We start from the raw sequence: 23,009 nt of genomic DNA, 5'->3' as shown, positions 1-23,009 counted from the left end.
ACAATTTGCGTACTTGGGAAAGATCATGACCAAAACAACCGACATAGCATGACCACGCTTCGGCTTCCACCAAGCTCTTTTCCTCCATTGATTCATGCACAGGTGTTTAGCCGGTTCCATTCTTCTTACCAAGGAAACATCCAGTATTTATACTTTGCCAATTCGTTTCATACTTTTAGTCATCCCAGTTAAGTCAGAGTGTTAGCTACTGGCAGTAGATACAGACGACCAGACAGGTTACCTACAAACGCAAGTCAGTGATTCGTTGGTTAGCATCTATTGAGTGTGCCTTTCGGTATTTCCGCGGAGTTCAAACGTATCGACCAAACTGGAATACTAATAACTCTTATTAAGCAAAAATCCAGATATTCGTAGATTATTGCTTCTGCCTGTGTTGTATCTTTTGTGAGATAGATTCAGTAGTGCGAAGTTTCAGAGTTTTCGACATAACCATGTTGCGCACAATTTTAATAGCAGTTTTGATGGTCCAAGTAACTTTGTGCTTTCCGCAGGTGAGTTCCATGTAACGCAAGTACCTACATTTTATGAGTCTCAAGAATTACTTAATAATCATAAACATAACCGAGATGAATAAAAGATAGTAGCTTTGCTTCATAAAGTAAATTGCTACCAGCCAGGGACACTACGTAGATGTTAAGCAAGTTCTTAGAAACTGAAAACCGTTTCAACATCATCAACGATTTAATGTAGCGAATAAGGTCAGATACTCGGTTTTACCATCCGGTACCCTTTGCCCAACTTGTTTTCCTTTAAAGATAATTTGAAGTAAGATTCGAAGGTCAAAGTGCTGGTGGAAAATACACCTTCTGTGAAACGAATTTATCTCGATGGAATACGGAAGAATTAATAAATAAAGTGTGAACAGAAAATGCTAACATGTGTGTATATAATTAGCAAGAGCTAAGCAATATAAATAAAACAGATTTCGGGGCATTCGGGTATTTTTTCAGAATTACAAAATTTTACGCGGTAAGAGCAACCCTGCTAGCGATTTTTTTTTTGCTGGAGGGAAAATTTGAGTTAATCATATCGATTTAGGTAAGCATTTCCTTCAGGTAAGCGTTGCCTTCACCTATATAACAATGAAATTTATGTGGACTAAATCCAGCACAGTAGGGTCTGATGGTAGGTGAGCTAATCTGTATGGCTGAAGATGATCCAACAAAGAAAGTCTGTAAGGGCAGCATCTATGATAAACAAAGAAGACTGCAGCCTTTGCCTCAAATGAAACGATGGCATAGGTACAAAACCTCGGTACAAAATCTAAGGCTAGACCGAACACACGTTACTCCGTTAATAATTTGAAATTCATCATGAACTTTGAGGCTTGTTTTAAATATTAGCGCTTTCCTACAGCAAAAATACACATAGAAAAATTCATGTCAGCAAGAACTGTCTTCTTTATGTAGCACTTGTCCCAAATTGCTTCAATCCTGGTTACAAACAACAAACGCGTATTTCGCAAACGCAACGTGCTTCAACTTACCCCAGGAACTTCTAGGAATTAATCTCTTCTCCTCCATGTTTCTGCACTATGTAATCTTATGATATGTAAGTAGTCGATCTATCCTACAAGTTAATTTCCATTACATAGCATAAGTAACGACAAAACCATCGCTCTTCATTAGTGTATAACGTATTTACTGCCATTTCCAAAGTGTATCCAATCGCTGCACTGGTATCCGAATACTACGTCGACGCATTCCTTTTAATATTATCTTGTCAAAACATATATAGGAAGAAAGATGATCCAGTCTGATAACTTTTAATTGACAGCACAACAAAATTTATCTTCTTTTCTTCAGCATCTTTCTCATTGGGTAGCGAGGTTGGCTCATCTGGATCGAATGTGCCACTTCCCTTGATTATAGACATAGTCTGGGTGTAGTCTGGAAGGCTCTCAAATCATCATCTAGCGTATCAGGTCATCGTTGATTCGGTCGGCTTTTTGGTCGTTTCCCATTGACTTCGATGTTCAGGACAATCATTTTTCGTCAGCAACCCCATATCAATTGCAGATGCTCTTATTTCAAATGTGCTCACAGCGTGTTGCGCCACTATTCCAGCGCAAAATAATCGTTTACCGGCATTCATCGTCCTGAATCGTCGGCCAGCACTCGGAACGGTGGTCAAAGTACAGATTCGATATATGTAAATCGCTCAGTTTTTGACATGTCAAAAACTCTACTTTATTCATATTCAGTCCCTGAGCGTGTTGCTTGATGATCTTTCCACTTTCTCATATGCTCGAAATCAGCTTGTTGTGAGACGTTCGGAAAATATCATGTGCTTAGAGCAATGTGTAAGACAGTTTATGTTGGAGGTGCTACATATCAGTGTTTATGACAAGAAAGAAGGAAGATGGCCAGAAGACGCTTCCTTGATAACCACCGGCAAAAACCCAAGACGATTTTAATAAACCTGCCATACTTCAAAATTTATTCTTCGGCAAGCTGTGGAATCTATTATATTTGACCCAGTGCACCAGTTCTTCTGGCAGTAGGTGTTGCCGGAATGCATACCAGTTCTAGAGAGGACGATACTTCTCACTAATTCGAACATCCTGCTAGACTTTCAGCAGGAAGACTATATAAGCGATTCAACTCCCAGCACCTTCTTCGACCGTGATGGGAGTTGCGTGACAATAATTGCGCGCATAAGGGTTGGTGTTAATGCCCTGTATGTGATGCAGTGCATTGCATCCGCGTGGTCGTGAGCACATGGCTGCGAGTTGTGTGTGATCACGTGGGAACATCTGTCATAACAATAGACATTGCACAACTTGCTACGTCCCAACGGGAACCAACGGCAGAGCTTCTTTAAAGATTCATTTCGGTAATGGATCTTAATAGAATCAGTGAGCGAATTATTCTTCAAAAGCCCTCTACGGGGAGCTTAGTAGAAGCAAACACGCATAACATTCTTGGCAATAGATACATGTTTACTTTCCTAGGAAATGAGGAGGAAATAAGTAAATGTATCCAAGATCAATTTTTCGGTTGCATCCGTTTCCTGCTGGGATAAGATGAAGAAATAGACACAAGAAAACCCTCTAGGCGACATCGACACTCTTACACGCCAATACATTAACTATATGAGTGTCGGACCACTTACCTACCTCTTCCCTACCCTAAAGGTACACAATGAAATTCCGTGGGCTTTTGCCGTTGGAGTTGCTCCTCCTGTATATAATCTTTTTGATTTGAAGGTTTTTCAATGATGGAAATAGCCGAAAGTCCTGTCAGTGCACTTTTCCTTGCATATATTAAAGTCTTTACCGCCTTGGCATCAGTTTCTGTTTGCTTTTTTACCGATATGATCATCGAGATGTCTTGTAACAACGATATAACCGTTATCACAAATCTTTTTGTTAAGTAGTTATCATTGAATCGCATATCTGTGATACAAAGCCATGAATCGTGGCGTCAGCTAAGATAATAGTAAAGTCTATTAGTTGTTTACCAAATCGCTCGACTTCTTTAATCGCATCACAGAACCCCTCAGAGATGACAAAGCCCACAACACATTGAGTGCCTGTACTACCGAAGTAGAGGACTTTGTAATCATTCTTACCGAGCTTGCGTTTTATGTAGCAGCTCTTGATCATCACATTTTTCAAAACAGCCGATGCCCGACCTACGACGCCAACCTAGGTGAACGCCCTACTATTCTTCTGAGGTTTGCAACGACATTCAATGCGTTTTTTGTCTGCTACAACAACTGTCCCCAACAGAGATGGGGTACGATTTCGCATAGCAGAGTAACGCAGACTACACGTTATTTATCTCTTTCCCTAATCTCACCATTTTATTTTTATTACACTGAAAATGATCCTAAGTACATTGTTTTAATTTTCGCCTCAAAAATATTCCCATTTTCCAATTATTAGAACCTTCCATCCCTAGAGAGAGCTACGAGACTTTATATCCCGCGATGACAAAAGCTGTCTCACTGAATGGTATTCTATGTTACATACTCTCAACACGATTGGCCGATATGCCATACTCACTATGCTCTGCTTCACAGCGTTGTCAACGGCTCCTGCCCATAAAGAAACCGAATGAAGCAGGATGAATTTTACCACTCCTGCTTTCACAAACCTGTCACTATCTTTTGGTCCCTCGTTGTTATGCAGCATCCTTACCAAGAATAGAATAGCCTTGGCAGTCTTCTTACGGGTATACGCCAAGTGCCTTGTGAAGCTCACTTTGGCATCAATAATCACCCCTAGGTAGTTAATGATCGATTCTGAAACAACTCCGGAATCACCAACATAGATATTCTTGTCCTTCAGCCTTTGTTCCATTCAGACGCGGGGTCGGCTCGTCCGGAACGTTTTCGCCATTTTGCTCGGTCAAAGAGATCTGGAAAGAGTCGTGAAGTTTCCGAATTTCCATCCTGCATATCAAGACATCGTTGTATCGGCCTTTGGGTCATTTCCCATTCCCAGGGATGGAAAAAATTTCCTGTTGAAACATTAGCTGAAGTCTACTCACCTACTGTTTTCGAAAAGGAGTCACAAGTATTTTTGACATGACTCGCAAACACGTCGCTGGAAGCCATGGTAGGCACCATCGATTGTATTGTCCTCAATGAACCGTTGCCAGTAACAATCTTGCTTGTTTTTCCTCTCCGGCCTATCCCTTGCCCTTCAATCTCATGGCCAAAATTTTCTAGCTGTTTGTTTTCCTGTTGTGGATCAAATGCGTCGCGTAATCAGAGTGTCACATGCCCCAATTACTTAGTGGAACAAATAATCAACGTTTTCTGTTGCCGTTCTCTTAGGGTCGGTTCTAAATTCACCAAGAATGTCTCTTCTACGAAAGTTCCACTGCGTCTTCAGTTGCCCCTTCCGCCGCTTCCAATGTGCTGAAAAGTAACATTGTTCTAAGCGTAGTTACGTCTCTGTTGGGCTTCCAGCGCCACGAAGACTTCAATTAAAATTTGACTCAGAATATTTGTCACTTGAATTCCCCACTCAAAAACCGACGCATTCAAATCGTCGCCAATTATTTTAGTACTGTAGACGCTTAAAAGTCCAAAACCAAACTGTCTAGCATCTCCTTATATTGTGCTATTGTTCCCCTATGAGGGTTTTTACCGTCACGAAATCGATTCCCGGAAATGCTATTGTTTCCCATATGGCTTGACTTCCACATACCCTTGTCACAGTATTAACAAACATACTCTTCATCCAAATAGGGCTCGACTCTCGCAACGGTTGCCCTGCAGTTCAGCTCCCTCCAATATGGCGAAACTACCACCACTTATAACGTGCCAGTCGTCCATACAATCTTTCCCCTTGAACAATATGCATCATGAGTCTCCTCCACACTTCTTGTGTCTTTTTGACCTATGTCAATTGGTAGATATTGCTGCAGAATGGCCAAAACGGAGGCATCTGAAGCATATCTTAGGGATGTTTGGTCCCTAAATCTATACATGACACAATCTAATATTTTTACCTTGCATGTGATAATTAGTTTAACCGCTGCTCCCAATTGGATCTGAGCCTTCATCCGCGTTAGAGCACTTTATTCCAGATAGTAACGGCACACTACAGGAGGTACAATGTAGGAGGCAATATAGTCAGCATTGCACTCGCCCGTGATTATTACCCTGATTTGACTCAGGCATTCATTCAAAGCTGATTCGACTGGTATTATCCAGTCACAATACAAATTTTCTTCTACCAGTGAGATTTGAACCTTGACCTTTCGCTACGACAGCCTAATACTGTAACCACTGAGCCATCCGGGCTTCCTACTCCCATTAGCAAGCTAATAACAAGCTTCCTCCACCCTTTTAGCTTCCCTCATCGCTTTTGTGGCATTGTATTGTATCTACTATATATCGCTTAGATTTAATTTTTCTTTTCGCCTGAGACAAATATTCTTCCGCGAATTAACCTTATCTAAATCGTTGCCTTCGATTATTATCGCTTGTTTTGGGGTTTAATCTCCGATTGCTCTTCTAACATGCCTTTCACCTTTCCTATCCGTCTGGCTGGCCATCATGGGATCTTTTTTCCGTCCTTCTTATCTTCGACGTATTTTCACTCTTTTAATTTACTACTACTATGTTTTTTGCCAAGCCAGGATGTGGAAACTTCTAAACATATCAGCAGAAAAGGCAAACGTCACGATTCGTGAACATAGATCCGCGCCTACGTTCTAAACCACACCGGTGCATTCTTCAACCGCTCACCTTGGGGACTGCCTTTAGATATTATTTCAAGGGGCTGGTTATCAGTTATTATTGTTACTCCTGACTGGCTGTTCGCTTGCCTATCCCTGTCACTTATTCGGAGCTCTTTTTGCATATTACGATACTGTAGCTGCTATTTGTCTTTCAACTAGAGCATGCACTCCACTAGAGGATGAACACACGGAATGTTGGTGCTCCCTGTCGCAATAGAATATTTCATGCTTTGCGACATCTTCCTCGCTTTAGCAGGTTGGGCATGCTGGCGAGTCGTCATACCCAAACCTGTGTAGATGTTTGCAGTACCCACCGTGACCAGATGAAAACTGCGTTAATTGGTAACTACAGGCTCCGCGGCGACGATTGACCCACATACGGATGATCAGAATTAACTTATGCGTCCATTGGCCTTTGGTTAAACTATCTCATCGGGTCTGCCATCTGACCATTGATGATACCCTTTTCTCGCTCTTGATCAATTGCACAGCGTCTTAGGTTCCCGTTCTCCTGATGTAGATTTGTGACATCTCTTCAGCTAAAATGTCTACCGGCAACAGGCGGCTATAACTCACTCTCAGAGCACATAATCACAATAGGCTTGCCCTGATTTCCTTAGTCATTAATACTGCAGCGCATACAGGAGCAGCATAAAGCAAGACTGAGCTAATGACTGGAGATGGTAACACTCTATATTTGCAAGAATTCGTAGCACTCTCGCTACCTGCAACAGTGCTGCCTTACTCTACATGCACTTTGAATTTGAGTCCATTGTCGATTATCATACCTAAGCATTTTACCGCCCCCCTTGCTTCTTATGGTCTGGCTGCCAATCCATAAATCGCCAGGTTGTCAGTTTGCTTTGCAACCCTATGCACATTGCAATTTCCCTATTGCCGACATCGATCCGTTAGGTAAAAGCCATTTGACTGTATGATAGAATTCAAAAGTGCATAGCTTTGCCATGCTACTTACACAGAAGGAAAAAGTCAATGATCGTAAATGAGATTTAGTGTTGAGGAAGATTTTTAGATTATGAAACCTACATAAATAACTTTATTCTGAGATGAATTTATTTTACTGAAATGCGAAAAACCCAATTATTAGCAAAAGAAAAGAAATTGGTAGCTAATGCCATCAATTCCACTTGAACTAAATTCGAATCTTTCTTCATTTTCCGCCTTAGATCTTCACAGATTTGAGCCAACTCAGCTTGATAAGAAAGCAAAGTCATGTTTTTCTTTCGTCAGCAATCTATCAATAATCAATGTTCAATGAGTTTGCAAATTTGTGTTGAGTATTATAAATTTGTTCTAAAAATTATCACTGCCCGGCAACATTATGCTTACAGAAAAGAAGTCTTATTGCCAAGAACCACATTTAAGTTAAGGCACTTCCAAAATTAATATTTAACAAATGTTGGAGTTTGAGCTATCACACTGTCGTCAAACCTAACATTAACTACTGATGAAAATTTGTAATTATGTAAATACTCATAATTTAGTAAATGAAGGCTTGATATCCATTGGAACCACGTCTTGAATATCTAATGTCTCTTCCTAACCAACCAAAGCTTCTATCTGTCCAGAAATTGTTGATTAATTTTATATCCACAATGAAGAAAGGTGGAAACTAGTTTCCAATTCTTTCGAAAATTCAAATTTCTTAATATCCAGGAAACAGAGTTCTCGCTTTAGTAAACAGAAATTGGAAAATTCATTTCACATGCCCGTGTATGCACATTGGCACATTACACCACGAAATTCCCAAATTCGAAATGAAAATTAGAAAACGAAAGTCACCTTGATGGAAACCAATAGTTTATGTGAGATACAAACCGGCTTCAACAATGGAAAGCTTGAAAACTGCAAGAAGTATTTGCGCTAACAATTTATTGCCACCAATTCTTGGCTCGTAATGGCTTTTTAATTTTTCACCACAAAGCTGGTTGCACGTAAAAACTTAGCTCCAAGCGTTTCTACTGAATTTAATATTTGTATATGTATGAAGTAAGGACATTAGTAAACAAGTTGTTCAACAACAAATTCAAGGCATTTTCATTATCAGAGCATAAACTATGCAGATAAATTATGCAAAAATTGGAATTAATTACCTCGGAAACTGTTCCAGCTCTCAAGATAAAATGACATGCTCGCTAATTTATAATATATTTGCTATATGTACTTTATGCAAAGAACCGGATCCCACGCGCCTAATCTTTTTTAAGGTTTTGTGTAAAACGAAACCTTATTAAAATCGGTTTACTGTCTGTCTGTCCGTCTGTTTGTCTGTCTGTCACACGCATTTTTCTAGGAAACGATTTTAACGATTAACACCAAATTTGGTGGCAAGGTGGGAACTGTGAACGCTCACGCAGACAGTGAATTATATCATTCTAGGTGGAACTTAAAGAGGGTCTTCATATATGGAAAAGGGGGGAGCAAATTTTTTTCACCAAATGTAGCCATGGGGGATATCAAATGAAAGGTCTTGATTAGTTCTTTCCGATGCCGGTCTTAGTTTTAAAATCTTTTAGAAAGGTGGGGAATCCGGGGGGTCGAAATTATTGATTTCTTTGACGGATCCGTTCTTAGAAACTACCCAAACCAAAAACCTGAAAATAATCAGGAGGCTGCCACTATATAGTGCCTAGGCTCCGAAATACCCTGATACTGATATCTGTTCAAATAAGTAAAGCTGCAAAACCCCTCCTAAGTTCATCCTAGAATCACCAGTGATGTATACTATAAGATAGAGCATAATCCTACCAAGTTTGGTGGAAATCGCACTATTACTAACAAAGTTATAATAGGTTAAACTTGTCCCTGATGTGGATATTCTCACATATCATATGTATATATTACGTGCTAGGTTCTAATGGGACAAATGTATTTTTATATAAGAAATACACAAAACCTTTCATACCTGAAGCGTACAGCTTCCGATTTCCCGACTTGTTTAAGATTTGTAAAACAAAACTTGATTAAAATCAATTCAACGTCTGGCTGTCTGCCCCCAAGCCCCGTGGAACCACCATAAGGTATTGCATCACGGGGTGGAGTCAGCTCACTCTAGCTTGGTCACCTTTCGTCTCTACGCGGCGTACGTACCCGCGCTTTTCTAGTCTCCTCTGCGTTTCGCACTTTGCTCTGGATAGATGGGGCCCTGTGGGACACCCGCAAAAACAACGTACTCCTAGGGTCCGTCATCGGTATCATACCAAATCCCCCGTTCTTGTAAACAGCTGTTGACAATAGCTGAAAGATAAGCGGAAATACCAATCTTCGCCAGAGATTCCCGTATTGGTCGAATTGAATGCATTTCTCACATACTGTACTGCCCTTGCCGTGGATTGCATCTTCGGCCAAGCCAGTAACCATTTTAATGGCATCAATAGCTGATCTAGCTTTACGGAATCCAAACTGTCGATCTGAAAGGCCTCCCTGGGTCTCAAGAACCAGGAGTAATCTATTATAGATTACTCGCTCTAGCATTTCGCCCACAGCGTCCAAAAGATAAATGGGTCTGTAAAATGTTGGCTCACCTGGATGCTTGTCCACCTTAGGCAGTAGTACTAACTTCTGTCGCTTCCATGATGCAAGAAATATTTTCTTGGACATGCACGCTTCGAGCAACTCAGCGAACATGTCTGGTTTGGATTTCACGGCAAGCTTAAAGACCTTATTCGGCATGCTATCCATACCTGGAGCTTTGTTATCTCCTATTCTAGTGTAGATGTCCAGTAGTTCGTCACTGGTGACTGGCGGGATTTCCACCACATTCAGAGGTCGCTGGAAGCTGTTAGTGCATTCCTCTTGCTGAGGAAATAACCCCTGGATAATTTTTAACAAGAGTAAAGGGCACGTGATCGGGAGATCGCGGAGATGAAAGGCCTCTGAGTCGCTCCATCACGATTCTATAGGCGCAATTCCACGGGTCTATGTCCGCTTCCGAACAAAGCTCCTTAAAGCATTCCATCTTGCTTCGTTGGATGGCGAACTTGAGGGTTTTGCGGGCTTCCTTATAGGCACACTCTTTTTGCCCTTGGTCGATTCTGCCTACCGCCCTCTGAACCGTTCTTCTGGCTCGGTGATAGGCTGATCGAAGGCTGGCCAGTTCAGTATTCTACCAGTAATTTGGTCTTCTACTGGTGAATGAACACCTCCTAGGCATGGATGCGTCACACGTTTTGGCGATGCATTTCCGTAGAGGCGCCTACTTTATTAGGTTGGTTTAGTCACACCTCTATGAAGGTCTGCTGATCTAGAGCTTTTGCAGACCAACCTGACATATTTCTCGATTTCAGGCATAATGGTCTTTTGCGTGGTGACTCCACCCATATCCCAAAGAAGATTGCCTGGTAATCACTGTGGGTGTAGTCCTTCCTAACGCACCAGAACATACCACGTGCCAGTGCAGGGCTGACAAAAGTTAGGTCTACGATTGAGGCAGACCCCCTTTTTGAAAGGTATTTACAAAACCTTCGTTGGCCAGAATTATATCCAACTGTGCCAAAGTCACCACCAAACACCTTTGGACTACGATCCCATTCGTTGAGAACAAAACTGTCAAGCATCTCCTCGAATTCGAACAGTGTCAGCCTTGGTGGGACGCAGCAGCTGTACACATATACCCCGCTTATTTTCGCTCAAACAAAACCGCTGGCTGTCTGACTCCCAGTACATTGTATGGCTTGTCGACCGCATGCCCATATCGCCGCTCCACCAGTCGAATCTATAACCCATACGCCACCATGACGGTTTCTATAGGGTTTGCTAATGATGACAATTCCCACCTCGGATTCGTAGGTGGTCTACTCGAGTAAATCCTGAGCGATCCTGCAATGATTGACGTTTATTTGAATAAACCTCATTTTTTAATTGAAGTCGGCGCCTTCCTGAATTCCGGGCTTATGCCGGTAATTCCGTCCCTCTCATACTTCTGCCTGCTGGCCTATCTGCCTATCACACACACTTTTCTCAGAAACGACTATACCGATTGACACGAAATTTGGTGAGAAGATGGAAACTGTGAACGCCCAGACATGTAGTGAGGGACATATTTCTACGTAGAAGTTAAGAGGGAGTCCTCATACATTCAAAAAGGGGATGTAAATTTTTTTTCACAGAATGTAGCCTTGTTGGGCATCAAAAGGGGTTGATTAGACTGCCTCAGCCAACTCAGGCGTGATTTCAGTAGGTGGTTTTTGTCTTCAATATAATTCATTGCTATGTCGTGCTATGTATTGTATTGTATATTGGTGGCAAACAACGTCTAGTAACCGCTTCGGTGAAGCTGCTCCTAAGGCAGAGGGGAGGTACCATCTAATGGATTACTTCTGCCCAGGACGGCACCGTCATCTATTTTTTGTGTCATTTTTGTTGTTTTCTCAATTCCGGCAAATCATTTGATGCGTTTTCCAGGGACCGTAGCTCGGCCGCTCAGTAAATCATACGTCACCAATATATCTCCCGCGATTTCAGAAATGGATCAGTTGCTCATTACTAAATCACCTTTGATATTTTTCGATATCCGCCGCTCTCCGACTAGAACCGCGATATCAAGAAATACCATAAAAATAATGTCGATGTCTTCTCACATTAAAAAAAGTGTGTTCATTACTCAAGTTAAGGATCTGCCTTTCGGTCTCTACTAGATACTATAAAAATCTGAATACCATCGTGTTGATGTTAGAACTTCCCCAAAAGATATGGTGGGCGTTAATATCGCAGCCTGCAATGTTATTACCCCATGCCCTTGTTTTTGACATATTGGATAGCTCTAATGAATATTCCGCTGGAAACTTCGTTCTCATCATCGAAGAGAATTTCCTTTTTTCCCTGTGACTTTTTATGGTTAGTTTGACTCTGCCGCCATTTGCTATTGCATAGGTCGTTAACCAAGATAGCCTGGCTTTCTTTTGAAATCACCATGCTGGAGCGGCTGGTACAATGTATAATTTCCCCCACCAGGAACGCGTGATTCGTGTTTGGGGTATCTATAATATAAATGTCTTACAGCAATTGGTCCTAGGGCAAACGACCAGAAGACCGTCCGAAACAACGGTGGCTTGACACGCTGGAGGGGGATTTAAAAGCCTCGAAATTGCATCCAGATCAGGCATTTGATAAAATAAAATGGCGAAACCGATCCCGACGAGCCGACGCCGCTTGTGAACCGGGCAAAGGCTACAAAAAAAGAAGAAGATCCGACGCAAAGCCGCAAATATAGGCTGCCTACCCCTGTCACCGTCTACCGGAGCCGGCACTAGTAACGTGACGATCCCAAACTCTAAGCAGAGCCAGCACCCTGTTTGTTTCCTAATCTTTTTAAAATCTGGTTCAAAAAGGCTGATAGTAAGGAAAGTTCCGGCATATCACCTTTTTCTCCTGCTCTGCTCCTCAATAGCGTCCATTTGTAGTATTGAGGTTTTTCTGGACTCCGGCGGAGCCCACATTGCTGAGCGGACAAATTAGGATCGCCAAAGGACCATTGCCACTCAACTCGACCAGTTTGTCCGAAAATCGTATACCGAAGGCGGTTTGACCACAAACGATTTGCTCAAAAGGACTGGATTCCAATGCAGTAAGTGGAGAATTTGACTCTAGACTGAGATTCTCCATCGATGAGCTCGAAATTTTCCCCCCACTCGGAATTATGGTTGTTTTTCCTTAAACAATTCATACTTGACTGTGATAATATTTGTTTTACTAGGGAAAATAAATCAGCTTCGAAAGAGCCCCTTTTTGCTGCGACAAGGCTAGCTGAAAGTTAGTACCCAGAATTCGCCATTCCCGGCCACATTTCAACCCCTTTTCAGCCCTGGACACGGTAGTCACACATTGGCTTAGGGCTTGGATGCCACTTAGCTTCAGACTTTTCCTCTAGTTCTCCAGAGGATCCACCTTATCGCGCCCATTCACCACGCCAAAGTAGCTAATCGTCGAGGTAATAAAGCAGGTTTGTACTATTGACTGCTGACCTCCCCACTACGGTGATGAGAGGAGGAATTGGTGATGATGTTGGAACTACTCAAGGAGCCGTAATACAGGTTCTCAATACCATCCCGAACACTGAAATAAAAAATATATACATTGATTGTAGTAGGACCAATTTGGATGAATGCGTCAGCCAAACTGTTGAGTTTAACGACCGTAGTTCAAAGGTACTAGCGATAAGGTAAAGTTTTCCAAAATAACGGGTAAGATCGATCTACTGTGTTCAAACCATTATTAGCAGTTACCTTCATGCAGTAACAGAATATCCGAAATAGCTGAAGACAGTAAAGTGGATCTGGGGAAGACTTCCATTACGAAAAAACAGCTGCTATTGTGTTTGTCCAGTGCTCGTTTAGTACGCCCAGTTTTATAGAGGTGTAACAAAAGAAAAGAATGCCAGGGCGTAAACGGTCACACTTGCCACCAATATCCATTAGTAATATAATAAATATTTAAGCCCCAGGAGATCGTAACTGTCATTTACCTACTGGAATTTATCCAATAAGTTTTTATTAATGCATGATCAAACAAAGCTTATTCGAGCTTTGTATCCCAATCACGTATTAGATGAAAGATAAAAATAAATTCTTTATTAGATTAAGAAAGGCATACAGAAATATCTGAGTAAATTGAATTGCAATTCATATTTGGCATTGTAAACAAATATCTCTTCTAAATTTAAATATTAATTAATGGAATAATACTCCCATATCGTTGGTGATAGAAATAAAGCAATGGATTGACAGAATAAACGGGTGTCTGCCTGTTTGATGTGCTTGACCTGGAAATATGGAGATATTCCTAATGGATCAACGGCAGTTCTTTACCGAAATTCAGTCAATATTTGCGTCAGTATTTGATCAAAATCAGAGAAAGATGAATTGCAAAATCTTATTAACTTACGTAACTAATTTTGGGTCTACAGAATTAAACTCCCCAAAAAACCTGTTCCGATACCTGTTTAATAACACTTTTAAGTCTAGATCATACCAAGAATTGAATATTTTATAACCGCTTCACTTTGTCGGTGTCCATACTAATTAGGACGTTTTTTGTTGATGAATGGTCTTGCAATAGACAAGTTTTAATTGATACCCAAATGAGCTTCTGCTCATAACAATTAAAATTGCTCGTGGGGTGATTACAAATACATCGTTTGCTCGTACAATTTCTTAATATCTTTAACTATGGTAGGCCTTAATTATTACAAGACTTACCAGTTTCTTATTGCAAAATTGTATGGCAGTTGAGTGCATCTAATTCTGAGGTAAATGACGATCTAATTTATTCAAAAAGATTTCAATGTTATTATTACATATATAGTGTGGTTACCATTTGTATGCATTTACATACAAAAAGATACTGATACTTAGATACTGTCAGGTCGACCTACAACTTGTTCAGGACCGCTGTTTGCATTCGATTATAATATCAATGTCGAGTAGGTCAAGTTTTTTATTCATATTTAATAACGGCAAATTTACTTAATGAATTCCAGCAGGTTTTTTGACTTCATCAATGGAATCAATCCGGAACATTCAGATCTCAGGTTCAAATAAAAGCTAAACTGAATTTACGGAGAATGACATTTTTATGTATTCGATCAAGATTTTTTTTTAACCCAACCTACGATGACTTTGACCTGCAGAGGCTTGTATTGAGATTCTTACGACATATTTTAGAATCTATATATATAACTGGATCAATTACTTTAATCCTAGTCTTCGTGCAGTCCTCCTGAAGGTTGAAAGATAGTCCCTCCATGAAATCTGTATCTGCTTCATCACAGTAATATTGTCTATGTTATTAGTGACATAGTTGCATGACCATCAAAAATATCAAGGAAGAAAACTTTTATCGGGAAATAGTTGCCAGAGTTTTGGCCAAATAGCAGGTGCTTCCTTTTGAAACATTGAAGCCATAATTGCTTTTTTCTACTTCAATGTCGAGGAGTTCTTTGTCTTGGAGTATTAGTGCATATTTCCTGTGACATATGGCACAATAGTGCTGATATCCAGTACCCTGTAAAGAAGAAATCAAGAGAAATCGGATAAGGTTTTCTTCCTTTTCCTAATACCAGTGAGTAATCGAATTTGCTTATGAACCCGCATCAGGAATTCGATAGAGCCAAATGGCTCTCTCAGCAGCAACCGGTCACGACGAGCCGACTCCGCTTGTGAACGGGACAAAGCCTGAAGAAGAATCGAATTTGCTTATGAATCCTTGCAAAATTGCCTTTATTATACATCATAGTCAGAAAAGCGGGAAAAAGTACAGATCCCTAAAATTCAGGTTTTGCTACCAAGAAATGGTCACTGATATAAGGTACGCTTGCATGCTGCTTTACTACATATTATCTCCCTCATTTTACCTTAACAGTCTCATGCTACTATTTACGATTGAAACAACTTCCCCTTTTGGTCTACCATAGAATCTGCACCAAACTTTTCAGTTTTATAATATAAGCTAAAGTCCATGCAAGTAAAACGAAGTGGATCAAAGAAGTTTTTCTAAGCCCCTTCTTACAATAAGAAAATGAGAAGAAGTATGAATAGCTTATACATTGCAACTTAGATTTGACATTACTCACCCAAATAGTTTCTAAAAAATCAATCTATCATACTTTAGATCTCCATCTCCATCTCTTCCCTTGCTTAAAGTTGTCGCCCCTCCTTAATATGTGATCTATCCATCGCCACTTCCGCCGTCTGATCACATCGCCTACGGGGGCCAGGCGTGTGCGCCAATCAAGTTTTCCGTTTGTAATAGTGTCAAGCCAGGGTACACCGATGATATGACGCAGACAGGTGTTGACGAAGGCTTGGAGCTTTTGAGTGACAGAAGGGGTCACTTTCCATGGGTTACTCCCATATAACAACACAGAAAAAACACTTGCACATACACATGATGTTGAAATAACTGCATTTCCAGCGACAAGGCGAAAGCGGATCTAGCGCCATTTAAAATCCCCCATTTAAAATCCCTTCTTTCACATCTTTCCTTAAACTCACAATCACGCTATTCTCTGCATAGATGCGACCTTATCCCTCCCCTGTCATTGTGGTGCCAGTTCCAAAATTGCTGATGACAGACTAGCTTACAGAGAGACTGCCAGACAAACAGACTATGTACGTAGATGGGATCCCCTCAGTTAAGACGGACAAGATTTGCTCTTTCCACAGTATTTCCGAGAATGATATCACCATTGCCACTATCCCGAGCCATGATCATATGCCGAGCAAAGCTCTCAAACTGAGAAACTGTTAACTGTTAATATTTTTTAAAGCATTAACGGCGTATCTCACAAAAGAAATATAGTGGAGGGTAGAGTAACTAGTACTTTTCCCATTGTCAAACAAATCCAAATTCATGTTGTAATTCGACGTGTCTCTTACAAAGCAACAGGGAAGGAATAATGGGCTCCGGGATGAAAATTATATTATGCTTATCGAACAAAATTCGGTGATGTAATATGCAAAGCAGAGATGATTTCCGCCGACATTTTGGCGAACGAAGGTCGACCTCCTTAAGACCTTGATGGGGAATCTAAGGAACAAACGCCGGCCAACAGTAGCTATCATGAAACCAGTCTATCATAAAATAGCAAATAACAATCGATGTCACAATAAAGTAGCTTGTAATTTACCTGAATCCTTCACTTGATATAGCAATTAACGAAGCTCTCTAGTGCTTCCGTCACATCGCCTTTCGTTATTGCCCACGAATGTACCAAATGTACTGATGAGTGGTGAGCATGGATTTCTTCAATGCCCGAAATTTACCACGTATAAGGCCGAATTGGAAGCGCTAACCGGAACGCGCCTGTTACCAGAATTTATTTGGAAAATAATTAAAAAAACATCAGAAGAAAAAAAAAATTAAACAATTCTGAACTGCCGCTTGAGTCTCTGCCCTGTAGCATAATCCCATGGTCTCACCAGTCATGTGACATGTCAAACAGATAGGCACACAATATTTCAATTTAAATGGCGATTTGTTTTACAGCACCTTTTAAAAAAATCAACTACAGTGACTATCCTTGAGCACCTTCAGACTCCTTTGATCCAGTTCCAATGCCACAACGCACTGCTTCTATGACACCGATTGTAAACCCCGTGGAAACCGTGAACTAGACCCTAGTATTGTCTAGTGCATCTTCTGACCTTCAATTCAAACTAAAAGAACCTATCATGCCAATTCACGCATAATATTCAAGCGAGTTCATTTGCTCAGTTTCAGTAATTTTGCTTTATCTTGTGTTCACCACAAGTGATCATTACGAAAATAAAAATACGGCCAATTTACAAAATTGGAAAATCCCTCATGAACATCCTGAAGAGTTCCACTCCTAGTAGTTTCGCCAGTACAATTTAATAATAATAATAATCATTGGCGCAACAATCCATGTTGGATCAGGGCCTTGAAGTGTGTTAGAGCACTTCATTCAAGACCGTAACGGTACACTAGGAGGCAATGTGGTCAGCATTGCGCTCGACCGAGATTATTACCCTGATTTGACTCAGGTACTCATTCACAGCTGAGTCGACTGGTGTCCGACGTCAAATCACGATACAAATCCCACTGCCACCAGCGAGATTTGAACCGCAACCTTCCGTATGACAGCCTTGCGCTCTAACCACTCAGCTATCCGGACTACAATTTCCTCAACCTTTTCTCCACGTTTCTCAGCGTCGTAGCTATGAACCCATTTCCAATTCCACAAAAGGTCGCTGATCCATATAGCGACGTCCCTCCTCCTTTCCTGATCAACTGGTCCGCTGCCTCACTGTTTTCTCTATCAGTTTAGAATTTGCCAAATGGCAAATGGGTCCAAATGGACCTACGTGCCTTAATAGCCGCTGGGCTCAGTCAGAATAGCAATATTTTGTGCCCTATAGTTCCTTTGAAAATTGAGGAAGGCTTACCTATCTATGACGAATACTTCCGCCTGAAACATACTAGTGTGCTTGGATCAGGTAAACATTCAGTGTACCAGGTAAACTGTTGCTCCAACCTGTTTCAAACTTCTTATCAAAATAAAATCTCATTGCTATGCCATCCCTTGGCATCAGTGGTTCGGAATACCGCCTAAAAAGAATATCAATCTTTCATCGGTTTAGGCAACTCCGCTCCCTAATGATACCCCGGACATTCTGAACATCGCTCTCCTTGCCTGCATTTGTATGTTCAGATGGAGAGGAGTTAATTCCAGAACGACCAGAGATGCTGCTGGGCATGTCCTCATTGCCCCACTGATACACACTCAAGCCAGTCTTTGAAGATTGTGTAATTCCCTGGATATTGTGAAAAGTTCTGTTCTGCCTGTCCAGATTACCGCCCCATAGGTAATCATTGGTCTTACCTTTGCAGTACATGTTCAATGCAGCATTTTCGGGGTGCATCACCATCGTTTCCCTACTATGGACCTGCAAGCCAGCAAAGCCTTTGTAGCTTTCCGATATATGTTTTCAAGATGCGCCTTCCAGAATAGTTGTGGTCTAGTGTGATTCACAAATATTTGGCCTTTGTTACTCGTTTCACCTCCATAATCTAATGCGCTTCTTAGTGAATGGTACTATATTGATTTCTATGGTATTCCGTAGTACATGCGTCAACTGATACAGGGCAGTTTCGATTGACCATCCTGCCCAGTAGGTGTTTCGACATGGATGTAAGGGATTACGCATTAGAACTTTAGTTCTAATATACTTGCCTATAACTTTCTCCACTGTTTTGAGTACCCGCTGTTGGAATAAAGACCACCTTTTCGCGCATCCATGCCCTTGGTATGTATCCCAAGGCTATACTGCCCCTTACTTGTCTTAGGAGATATCCTAACATGGTTTCTACGCCTCTCTGAAGTAGTTTTGAAGAAATGAAATGTACTCCAGATGATTGCAGTGATGATGACTGCCCATCTTATTCTAGCTTCTAAGCATACCTCTTTTGCTACTCGTAGTTTGAAATTTTCCTTTTTTTCCTTCTATTAGTTGTTGACGGTTCAGGGGGTAGAGCATCAGCCTCCCAATCCCACTGCTCTGGCTTCGAATCCATATTTTATAATTGTCATGGGTGTCTGTGTTCGTCTTGTGTTTATCTCGCTGCTCTAAGATTATCACTTGCACAGTGTTGAGTGTGATGATAGTGAAACTGAAGCACAATCTAACTGTGTGTATGTCTTATACTCTACTAAGTAGTGAACAGGAAACACTACTACCATTTATTGTTGGGGTATCAGATAGAGTAGGATCTCGGGATATGAGTTCAAAGAAGCAGATGCCCTCCTCATTCTCGGTAACGGATGTTGGTGTGTTCCTTACATTAATAATAATAATAATATAAGTTTTAACATATTGCTAAGGATTAATTCAAGAAGGTGCTCGCCTCTTCGATTACTGTTGCTGATCCCCCCGAGTCTCAAGGTGGGCGTTGGCATTGCGGCCGAGGAAAAGTGAAAGCGCCTTCTTCTCGGAGAACTTCCCCAGTCTAACAACTAATTCCAGTGGGATCCAAGCTCTGTCTCCTGGAAAGTATCTTGATGCCTCGGCTGTCTCCAGAGTTTTCTTCCCGCCTTCCATTGAAACTTGGACAGCCACGAGGACTGCAGCCAGTAACTCTGCTAAATCTATAATTAATAAGTCAAAAAGGGCGTTTAATTGCCTCCAGGAATTGGTCATCTACCCCGTTCGTCAGAAGTTTCCCTTTGCCCTACTCCTTGCTTCTAAATATTCTCCACAACCGCATGTGGAGATCTATGCTTGAGAAATTAGGGAGCACAGAAACTTCTCTTTCTCAATCGCTGTGGCTTTGGGAAAGCAGACTCGTTACATCATCCCCGACACATGTCGACAGTTGTGTTCCCTGCCAGCATGTCAATTTGGAAACTATGGTCCTAAGTCAGTCCGCCGTGTCCTCCGTCGCGCAGTGTACCAGTATAAAACCTGTTCGAAGGCGTATGCCTATGAGTACGAGCTCCTTACAACATCTCTTGCACATCTCGATGACGATCAAGTCCTGCGATGATCTTTTGCTCCACACAAGTGAGTATTTCCTCCAGAAAGCATACCAAGTCTTCTACCTTCATTCCTAACCAGGACCGCCAGGATTATCTCCCTCTTGGATTTGGATTTCTTGGGAGCATTCTCCTTTTGTGGGTGATTGTTAAAAGCTTAGGTCTGTTTTGAGTCTTCTTAAGGATCTGTTCTGGATTCTTCTCAGTGTTGCGAAGTACCTTCACCTGATGGACCATTATGTGTACGATGCGGAGTTCCGCTTGTTTTTTGTTGTTTTTTTTTATATTTTAATAGGTTTTGAATGTTAAATCCCACGAGTATGGGATTTAGAAGGTCCGCCGTGCCATAGTCCCCCATAGCACGGTAAGGCTAAGCTTACTAAGTGAGGGAACCAAGTATCAGGGAGGCTTCTTTCGAATACAATCAGTTGCCCCGACTGCAAACAATCCAATGGGTACTGTTCGTATGACACCCTGGGTTGGGGGAGATGTTTTCCCACTCCTTAGTGTACTTCCCTAGCGTTACATATTTTATAAAAAATTCTTTTTTAAGTTTTTGGAATTGGGAAACTCAAATTAAAAATGCTCTAGCCTAAGGCTACTCAATGACTTATCTGGCTATGAGTTTTGCAAATATATGATACATCAGAGTGAAATTATGCGGTGTTTCCAACGATTAATTAATTGAAATAATAAAACTTGTTGTTTCTTTTTCGTTGGTGTGGGTATTTATTCTGCATTTGTATTTGTTTGCACTGATGAAGGGAACAAGTGGTTCCCGAAATATCGGTATTTGCAAGAATAAATACCCACACCAACGAAAAAGAAACAACAAGTTTTATTATTTCTATATGATACATATTTTCCAGTTAAAAATAAAACATTAAATATCTAATTTTACATTTCATCAATCTGCAGGGTACAAGCGATCAAAAGGATCAAAAGGAAGGTCCAGCAGACTCAACTGTTCAATACCGCAAGGAAGTCCATATAACAAATTCAGGGGACAGTAGACAATTTTTTGATGCTATTTTCCAGGTGCTTCATGACTTATAAATATATTTTTATATATTTTTTCAACGAAGTATTAATTATTTATTCCAGATTCCAATCGCCACTCTACAAGCTGTCAATGGTTTAGTTAACCAGGCAGCTGCGAACAAGCCAGTCTACACAAAGGTGGTTTAGCCGAATCAGTCAGCCCATATACATATGCACATTTTTACATTTCTAAATAATTCATACTATATCCTATGGAATGAAAATAGTTTAAGGAACTTTTTTTGATAATTAAAACTAACTTTAGGGTTGATAAGGTTTGTTGCTGTGGGAGAAAACTCTGAAATAAAACTTTCAAGGCATGGTCTGGTATATCTAGTTTTTTACTTTATACAACATATATCAAAGTATTTTATCCTAATTTGCACCTCTTGCACTGCACATTGGAAACACAAACAGGGTTCCGGGTTTCTGGGACGCTTATCTTGGCGGTCATATATTTTACGATGCATGACAATTTTTGTAAGTTATGAAATCCTGCACAATCTGAACACTTGCATGCTCACTAAATTCCGACTCTACTATTAACTGCACAAAAGGACCATGTTTTACGTTGACTTCAACCATTCCATTATTAGACCATAGTCACAACCAACCCGCAACAACAGGATTCTGTAGAAGCTGCACCAATCCACTATAACAAAAAAGTGTACGTAACCAACTCAGTAATTGAGGATCCAAAACAAACGACCGAAGAAACATCCACCGTTAAATACCGCAAGGAATTCCGTGTGAGAAATACAGCAAATGGAAATGCCTACCGAAAAGGATTGTTTGACGCTATTTTCCAGGTGAATTTATATTTCAGTTAACTTAGAAGTATGTCATAATGGGAGTCTTCTTCCTTTTGCAGATTCCAATCTCTACCTTAACAGCAGTGAATAACTTGGTCAATCAGGCAGCAGGTTCCAATGGAATCCGAAAGGAGATCCGAATTAGTCAAGTTAATAAAAGTGAAACGACGAGAAATAGTGCACAAAAGGAAGTAATGTGATTTGAGAAATAAAATAATCCCCAGTGATAATAATCGACTATTTTTATTTCTATACTGACGACTAAACGAATCTAGGTTTCAGACAGACGTGGACCCTCTGTTCATTATAATTACTAACTGAATCGAAGGAGTCATGAAAACTCCCAAGATTGCATAATTTCCAAAAGGATGTGGAAAGATCAACACGCCAAGTGGGAAAAGGTAGTAAAAAAGGACTGGTCCAAACGGTCATCACCTAGTTCCTAGGTATAGTTTTATATTGATAGCCTGCGTCTATCGTATGTTTATAATAGCAAACAATGCATGTGCTTTGTTCGCTGAGCAGAAAATGCTAGGCAAGGATGTAAGGAAAAATAGACAATGTTGAAACGAATCAAAACAGCATAGAGTTCCCAAGAACTGTTTGAGTATTCCACACCATACAACTCTAAGGCGACCCATCGTTATTGCTTTCATAGTAGACTCACTAACAATAGAAATGCAACTCCTTCCTACTGCATCAATATGTCTACATCCAACATAGCTCTTCATTCCGAACCATATTCGGCTCAGAAATCTCAGTTTAAAATCGTAGATAAGAGTTAATAAAACTTGGACCTTTCACCTTCCCTGTTTCCATCATCATCAACGGCGCAACAACCAGTATCCGGTCTAGCCCTGCCATAATAAGGAACTCCAGACATCCTGGTTTTGCGCCGAAGTCCACCAATTCGATATCCCTGAA

At 40.8% G+C, this 23,009-nt stretch overlaps 1 protein-coding gene across 1 annotated transcript; it reads left to right on the top strand.

Annotated features, from left to right (window-relative positions):
* The first annotated feature begins 160 nt into the window (after nucleotides 1-160).
* On the top strand, nucleotides 161-22,318 carry LOC119646578. Its single transcript, XM_038047070.1, has 5 exons — nucleotides 161-512; nucleotides 21,151-21,270; nucleotides 21,337-21,411; nucleotides 21,870-22,082; nucleotides 22,145-22,318. The coding sequence occupies exons 1-5, from the start codon at nucleotides 453-455 to the stop codon at nucleotides 22,283-22,285; spliced, it is 609 nt and encodes a 202-aa protein (XP_037902998.1). The 5' UTR covers nucleotides 161-452; the 3' UTR covers nucleotides 22,286-22,318.
* The last annotated feature ends 691 nt before the right edge of the window (nucleotides 22,319-23,009 follow it).

Source organism: Hermetia illucens, chromosome 1 (genome assembly GCF_905115235.1).
Source record: "Hermetia illucens chromosome 1, iHerIll2.2.curated.20191125, whole genome shotgun sequence".
Lineage (NCBI taxonomy): Eukaryota > Metazoa > Arthropoda > Insecta > Diptera > Stratiomyidae > Hermetia > Hermetia illucens.
Note: the sequence above shows the minus strand (reverse complement) of the source record. Positions and strands in the feature narration are given on the sequence as shown.